Source organism: Papaver somniferum, chromosome 10 (assembly GCF_003573695.1).
Source record: "Papaver somniferum cultivar HN1 chromosome 10, ASM357369v1, whole genome shotgun sequence".
In the NCBI taxonomy this organism is placed as follows: domain Eukaryota; kingdom Viridiplantae; phylum Streptophyta; class Magnoliopsida; order Ranunculales; family Papaveraceae; genus Papaver; species Papaver somniferum.
Genome location: NC_039367.1, coordinates 150,200,997 through 150,208,985, shown reverse-complemented (window position 1 = coordinate 150,208,985; position 7,989 = coordinate 150,200,997). Strand labels below are relative to the sequence as shown.

Below are 7,989 nucleotides of genomic sequence, written 5' to 3'. Positions count from 1 at the left end.
TTTAGATAGTGAATTAGCAGTACATATATTAAATACTGAAAAACTACTTTTTGAATCTGTTTTATACATAGATTTTAGTCAGTTAATTCTTATGATTTTGGCAGTACATATATGGAATGCAGAAATAAAACTGATCCATGAGTACATATGCGAATACTAAAATATGTACTTTGATTATGTTATATTCATGGATTCATCAATTCCTTTTTACATACAGTTGATTTTTAGTTCATGAATATGCAGTACGTATACATCGTACTGATAAAAACTTCTCTTGATTCTGTTTTATTCAGATTTTGCCACCTTTTTTTGTTTGATCCATGAGTACGTATGCGAAATACTGAAATATGTGCTAGTTTTGAATAGGTTATTATGTGTTTACTGTGCATATATAGGTTTTTCTTTATTTTTTCTATGCTTTAATATTTTACTAAAAAATATTAGAGATTAATTTGTATGATTCTACAACATATGTGATGTAATACGTTTTCTAATTTATTTTTCATTGATTCTAACAGACATACTCTACCTGTAAGCAGTGCAACAGATATATACTCGAATTTGTAAGAAGTGTAGCAGATATGTACTCGATATAATAAGGGCGTAAGCAGTGCAACAGATATATACTCGAATTTATAAGCAACGGATATATACTCGAATTTGTAAGCAGTGTAGTATAGAATATATGTACTCAAATTTGTAAGCAGTGTAGCAGATATGTACTCGAATTTGTAAGCAGTGTAGTATAGAAGATATGTACTCAAATTTGTAAACAATGCAGTAGATATGTACTCGAATTTGTAAGCAGTGTAGTATAAAAGATATGTACTCAAATTTGTAAGCAGTGTAACAGATATGTACTCCATATAGTAAGGATGTAGACACACACGTTTGGTAGTAGGGGACATTATGATCAGTTCAATGTTTTCAATTAATTATAGACCTCCAGATAAAATAAACTTCAGATTGGACCCTACTATAAATAACTATATGGGCGTAGGACCAACTAGGGGTGTGCAACGGACAGACGGTTGCGGATTAGGGGTCACCCGCAACCAAACCGTCAAAGCTGCGGATTTGAAAAATCAAACCGTGACCGGCCCAATCATCCGCGGATCCGCGGATTGTGCGGTCCGGTTGCGGATTAACCGCGGATTAGGGATAAAAAAAAAAAGATTTGGGCCTGTCTTTGTCATCGTGTTTTTAGTTGGTATCATTACTACCGTTGCGTAAAGCCTAGTGGAAGCTCATTTAAGGTTTTATTTTACTATTGAATTGAATTGGAAGCCTAGTGGAAGCCCATTTAAGCCTAGTGGAAGACAATGCTATTGAATTGGGGTCTGGGCCTGTCTTATGTTATAAGGTTTTACTTTACTAACCTACGGTGCGGGTAATCCGCGGTTTTCAATATTCAACCGCACCCAAATCGCTAAAACGTGCGGATTTGAGAATCCCACCCGTGTCCGGCCCATACATTTTGCGGTTTGGGTGAAATCCGCAATTTTGCGGACGGATACGGGTCAAATCCACGATTCCGGTTTTTATGCTCACCCCTAGGACCAACCAACAAATTTTCGAAGAAAAAAAAGCAAACCCAAAGAAAAAAAACATTATAGGATGGGGGCCGATGGGCCACTTCTTGTTTGTTGCTTTATTTTACCGAGGTTAAGATAGTAAAAAGAAAATTGACCGAGGTCAAGATAGTAAAAAGAAAATTGAACGAGGTTAAAATAGTAAAAAGAAAAAAGTGATCTATCACGTCACGTGAGTTTCCCGTGATCCCTGTCTTGTTAAATTTTTCTAGGTTTACACTCTTCCTCCCGAATTCACATTCACAGAGAAAGAAACAGACAGAGAGAGGGGAGGTAGACAATGGGAGCTCCGAAGCAAAAATGGACAGCGGAAGAAGAAGAAGCTCTTATAGCTGGTATTAACAAACACGGAACTGGAAAATGGAAAAACATACAAAAAGATCCTGAATACGGTCATATTCTTGCTGCTCGTTCCAACATTGATCTAAAGGTGTTTCTTCTTTAATTCTATTGAAGGGTTTTGTTTATTTATACTTATTACAGTCTGGGTTCTCTTTTATTTTTGTTATTATTGAGTTGAGACATTGAATTTTGATTATGAATAATCTAATTACAAATCCTAGCTAAGAAATTGTTTTCAAAATTAGGTAATAATTAAGGGTTTAAAGTACTAAAATCCTTGACAAAATTGAATTTTTGGTGTTGTTGTTGTTAGTAGTGTTTTATGGACAGGGTTTGTGGATGTTTTTTTTTTCATTCTGTTAATGTTATGCTTTGGACAGGATAAATGGAGGAATATGAGTGTTGCAACTGGGGAGGGTTCTAGGCCAAAAGGTGTTAAGGCAGCAGCAGCCACACCAAAGGTGCCAAAGTTGACTCCATCAGCCATCTTTCAGTCTCCATCATCCTCTCAAACTGCTGAGGATGCAAAAGATAAAGTTCTGGATCCTACAAAAAACGCACTAGATGTGAAGCCTCCACCACGGTAGGTGTTGACTCTTTCGTTTAGCTTTGTAATTTGTATATTGGCTTTTGTGGTTTTTTTTGTAGATTCGATATGCTATAAATATATATGATGTTAATAATCAGTTACAACTGTGTATAGTCAAAGTTTATGGTATAAGCATTCGGTAATTGGTCCCTGCTGCTATGTTATATATGGATTCTAGGTTGTGCCGATACTTAAACATCCCAGAAGCCTTGTCAAAAAATTTATCAGTATATTTCAAGTTTTTCCCTTGAAGTTTGTTTGAAGGTTTCTTGCTTCTAGCGTGCTTTGTGCATGTTAAGTGGAGAAACACTTGAAGAGAAATTTAAGGAGTTTACTCTCCTCTTAAAGAGGGTTACGAGGGGAAATTTGAAGTTTGTTAGCTTAGTGGGACAAAATCATTATGAAAGATAGAGGTGTAGAAAGAGTGTTTTTGAAATTACATTGAATTCGTGTTGTCTAAAACATTATTGATTCCTAAAATTACACTTAGAAATTATCTGTACGCTGTATCGGCCGCAATCCGTATCGGCCATTTCTGAAAATCCGATACGTCTTGGTGTCGGGTACTAGTACCAGTATCTATGGAAACTAGCCATTTATCTGGTGTTTCTGCCCTTATCTGGAATTAGAATGTAATTTTCTTATAACAAAACCATGAGAAACTCATGTAAAATTTTGGAAGATGCGTGATGGATGCCTTGTTTGTGTCTTAAAATTTTGGAAGATACGTCTTGATGTTGTTTTTACTTTGTTTGAACTGTATGAGCCTTCAACTTACATGAGGCAACAAAGTGTAATACTGCAAGAAATTGTACCTGTTTCTAGAATATATAATAAGGTTGGTTCTAGGTAAACATATTTTTATCTCGCATGTACCCTTCTTTCATTTGCTTTCTTTTTTATTCTACTTTTATTGGCTCATAGTGGTTTCATCACTCATAAGTTGCTTGATGCTGCTGCTTCATTCACAGGTACGATCTGATGATCCTTGAAGCACTTTCTAACATTAAAGATCCCAATGGTGCAGATATTGGTGCTATAAACGATTTTATTGAGGTCAGAGAGACATCTGTTGTCATGTTACTGCTTTCAATTTATGTTTCTATCTGTTTTTGCTCCTTGAAAAAACATATTCTGCTATCCGTGTATACTTCTAGTAGAATAGTAGAAAACATGTTGAAACATATAGAATATGATACATAATTGAACATTAAGATGGCCGCTTTTGCTCATATTTCTTCAAACAGAAATAAATAATGTTTTTGCTTGAGAATGTGTTGCAGCAAAGGCATGAAGTGCCATCTAACTTCAGAAGACTGTTAAGTTCAAAGTTGAGAAGGCTTGCGGCACTGGACAAACTTGAAAAGGTGAAGTTCTTTCACATGATGTTTATAACAACTAACAACTGTATTCTAGTCACTTTACTGTGTTATTCTAGTCATTTTACTGGGTTGGTGTTAGTTCTATTGAGTATGTGAATATGCCTTGTGTATATCTTGCATGTTTAAAACGTTTACGTCCCTGTAGAGTCAGAAATCTGAAGTGAGCAAGACATATCTCCGCATTGATGCTACATCCTGATGAGTTTAAATGCTAACAAGTTACACTTATAGACTTGTAAGCAGGTCTAAAATCACAAACATTAAGTTATATCTGGTTCAAACTTGTGAGCATGAAAATTAAGTTCATCAAAAATTTGTTTGCTTGAATGTCCTTATATCGTGTTGAGAAGCCAACAAGTTACACCTACAGTCTTTGTCATATTTGCCTCTGGATAATTGTTACATTTAACTGCTGAACATTGTTTTGTTGATTGTAACTAGAGTTGGTTTCAGCTTTAGAATATTCTATATTTTATTGTTAACTTTTAGAATATTGGATTGTTAAATCATCATAATGTGGCGCTTCAAAACAAAAAAATGTCATCATAATATTAGGATATGCTAGCAGATAGCATTCATACCTCGCCATATAGTGGAAATAGCATCTTTCTTCTCTCTTTTCTAGCTACAGTTCCATTTGATTCTTTGTGTATGCGTTAGGGATTCACTTCCACCATCTTCATAGTTTAAGCGAGGAGGGGGATGTTAATGCATCAACATGTTTTGACTAACTTTTGATTCTAACTTCTTTGAGAAAGATAGGTTTTGAAGAATCAGTAAATTTCGGTAAACGAGTTTTGTGAATAGCTACAGATAAACTTTATGAGCAGAACAATTCTGAGCTTTTCCAGCAAAGATTTTAATCATTACTTCTTTTACTTGGGAATTATTGAAGTAAAAAACCCAAATTTAATTACAGGAATAAAAGGTTAACCTGGGCGTATTTTCTCCTTTGTGGCGATGTTCAGGTCCAACATTACTACAAGATCAAGAAAGACGCTCCGTTAGGAATAACGATGGAACAGACACCAAAACCAAATGATAGTCGAACAAAACAATCACAGGACTCTAACTTTCCTAGCTCCACATTTAAGGAATCGACAATGTTTACGGCCCAAAAAATTGCTGAGGCTGAAAACAAGTCTTTTGTGGCGTCCGAGGCAGTTAAGGAAGCAGAGAGGGTAGAAAAGATGGCTGAACACTCGGCATGTATGAAACTGTTTTTTGAAGATATATTGGAACAATGTAAGATATAGACCAAGATTCTGCCCCTCAATCTCTCATTTCCTTCTTGTTTTTGAATTTTAGCATTCATATTTGTTTTTGTTTCAGGCAAACGTGGTGAACCTGTGATCATGGCTTTTTGAGATATGGACCAAAATTCCGGGAGAGGAAGCCCTTGGGTCTGTGGCATCTGAACGAGTACATTTGTATATTAAAGGCTTGTTATGTGAGGTGTAGACGCTCTTTTTTCACCTTCATAGAAGGTTTAGATAGATTTTAACTGCTTTATAGACGACATCAAGTCTTGTTATGTGAAAAATGAGTTGAGAAATGAGTTCCCAGGGTGGAGATTTTTTTGCCATGTTTTGAATACAATTTGCACTGTAAGGCGCTTATTTTCAGTATATGGAAAAGCAACATGGATGGAGTTTCTCCATGGATCAAAATTTCTTAATGGTGTGGTCTTTCGATTTGATGACATAAAACCTCAATGGAGTCGCATTTGAAATTCCTGTAACAATTAAACTTGAAAAGAAAAATTAAACATAAAAAGAACTAGACTAAACCAAGCTTATCAAAAACACAACCCCTCCAACTTCTTGCCCCCAGGCAGTGATCCATTTAATCAACTTCCTCAATCTTTGGTCCTGCACCAGTGCTACCAGCACCACCCATTGAAGGACCATCCTCATCCATGCCACCAAAACCACCCATGTCAGGTCCAGCACCACCTCCTTGATACATCTTGGCGATGATTGGGTTGCACAGACTCTCCAGCTCTTTCATCTTGTCATCAAATTCATCGGCCTCTGCAAGCTGGTTGGAGTCTAGCCACTGGATAGCAGCTTCAATGGCATCCTCAATCTTCTTCTTGTCTTCTGGTGCTAACTTCCCAGCAATCTTCTCATCCTTGATGGTATTCCTCATATTGTAAGCATAATTCTCCAAACCATTCTTCGACTCAATTTTCTTCTTGTGTTCTTCATCCTCTGTCTTGTACTTCTCTGCCTCCTGCACCATCTTCTCAATCTCCTCCTTGGACAACCTTCCTTTATCGTTTGTAATTGTGATTTTGTTCTTCTTCCCTGTCGTTTTGTCCTCAGCAGATACATTAAGAATACCATTTGCATCAATGTCGAAGCAAACAGTGATCTGAGGGACACCACGAGGCGCAGGTGGAATTCCAGAAAGCTCAAATTTACCAAGCAAGTTGTTATCCCTGGTTCTTGCCCTCTCCCCTTCAAAGACCTGAATCAGCACTCCAGGTTGGTTGTCGGAGTAGGTAGAGAAAACTTGCTCCTTCTTGGTGGGAATAGTGGTGTTTCTTGCAATCAAAGTAGTCATAACCCCTCCGGCAGTCTCGAGCCCAAGGGAGAGAGGAGCAACATCCAACAGCAAAATTGAGTTCAAGTTCTGATTAGCTTCACCAGTCAAAATCGCAGCCTGCACAGCCGCTCCATAAGCCACAGCTTCATCAGGATTGATACTCTTGCAGAGTTCTTTCCCGTTAAAGAATTCCTGCAACAATTGCTGCACTTTAGGAATCCTAGTTGATCCACCGACAAGAACAACATCATGAACACTGCTCTTATCCATCTTAGCATCCCTCAAGCACTTCTCCACTGGCTCCATACACTTCCTGAACAAATCCATGTTCATCTCTTCAAATCTGGCACGAGTAATAGACGTGTAGAAATCAACACCCTCATAGAGAGAATCAATTTCAATTGTAGTCTGGGCAGTGGAAGAAAGAGTCCTCTTGGCCCTCTCACAGGCTGTCCTCAACCTTCTTAATGCCCTAGGATTTCCACTGATATCCTTCTTATTCTTCCTCTTAAACTCTTGCACAAAGTGATTCACCATCCTATTATCAAAATCTTCTCCTCCAAGATGAGTATCTCCAGCAGTAGCCTTCACTTCGAAAATACCCTCTTCAATGGTCAGTAATGAAACATCAAATGTACCACCACCAAGATCGAAAATTAGAACGTTCTTCTCCCCGATACTGGATGCTTTCTTATCAAGACCATAAGCAATTGCAGCAGCAGTTGGCTCATTGATGATGCGCAGCACATTAAGACCAGCAATCATACCAGCATCCTTTGTAGCTTGACGCTGCGAATCATTGAAGTAGGCAGGGACAGTAACAACCGCATTCTTTATAGAAGAACCAAGGTAAGCCTCTGCAATCTCGCGCATCTTAATGAGAACCATAGATGATATTTCTTCAGCTGAAAATTGCTTCTCTTCGCCTTTGTAAGTCACAGTAATCACGGGTTTTTCACCTAGTCCAGCTGTAACCTTGTAAGGCCATAGCTTCATATCAGCCTGAACTGATGGATCAGAAACCTTTCTTCCAATCAACCGCTTTGCATCAAAGACGGTGTTGACAGGGTTCATGGCAACCTGATTCTTAGCAGCATCACCAATCAACCGCTCAGTGTCAGTAAAAGCAACATAAGAAGGAGTTGTTCTGTTTCCCTGATCATTAGCAATAATCTCAACACGATCATGCTGCCATACTCCTACACACGAATATGTTGTACCCAAATCAATACCAATCGCTGGCCCTTCGCCTTTTCCTGCCATTCTCCTTTATAATAACTCACAAGAAGAAAAAATTGCTTAGAAAAAACAGTCGCTCAAAGAAAAATTTGCAGAACTTTGTTGTGAGAATTTTATGAAGCTTCGTTTGAATAAGAATAGATTTGTGAGGTGAATGAGAGGCTGGCTGTTGTTTATATATACAGGAGTGGATTTCTCTAGTTTGTTCCAGAAGTTTCTGGAAGATCAAGTAAAGGAAAGTGGGTTTCCAGAAACATCTGGAAGATTCTGGAACTCATACACCCTTGTATGGAAA

The 7,989-nt window shown here is 37.7% G+C and overlaps 2 protein-coding genes across 2 annotated transcripts; one reads left to right on the top strand and one right to left on the bottom strand.

The window, feature by feature from the left end:
- The first annotated feature begins 1,833 nt into the window (after positions 1-1,833).
- Positions 1,834-5,583, top strand: LOC113317914 (telomere repeat-binding factor 4-like). Its single transcript, XM_026566026.1, has 6 exons — positions 1,834-2,022; positions 2,315-2,517; positions 3,495-3,579; positions 3,807-3,890; positions 4,874-5,150; positions 5,238-5,583. Exons 1-6 carry the CDS (start codon positions 1,873-1,875, stop codon positions 5,270-5,272), a joined length of 834 nt encoding a protein of 277 aa, XP_026421811.1. The 5' UTR covers positions 1,834-1,872; the 3' UTR covers positions 5,273-5,583.
- On the bottom strand, positions 5,576-7,768 carry LOC113317913 (probable mediator of RNA polymerase II transcription subunit 37c). The gene has a single exon (XM_026566025.1). It carries the CDS (start codon positions 7,716-7,718, stop codon positions 5,751-5,753), a length of 1,968 nt encoding a protein of 655 aa, XP_026421810.1. The 5' UTR covers positions 7,719-7,768; the 3' UTR covers positions 5,576-5,750.
- Positions 7,769-7,989: the final 221 nt, after the last annotated feature.

Coding starts and splice junctions, on each gene's coding strand:
- LOC113317914 (XM_026566026.1), top strand. CDS start 1,873: ATGGGAGCTCCGAAGCAAAAATGGACAGCGGAAGAAGAAGAAGCTCTT. Junction 3,891..4,873: donor CACTGGACAAACTTGAAAAG/GTGAAGTTCTTT, acceptor GGCGATGTTCAG/GTCCAACATTACTACAAGAT. Junction 5,151..5,237: donor TGAAGATATATTGGAACAAT/GTAAGATATAGA, acceptor TTTTTGTTTCAG/GCAAACGTGGTGAACCTGTG.
- LOC113317913 (XM_026566025.1), bottom strand. CDS start 7,718: ATGGCAGGAAAAGGCGAAGGGCCAGCGATTGGTATTGATTTGGGTACA.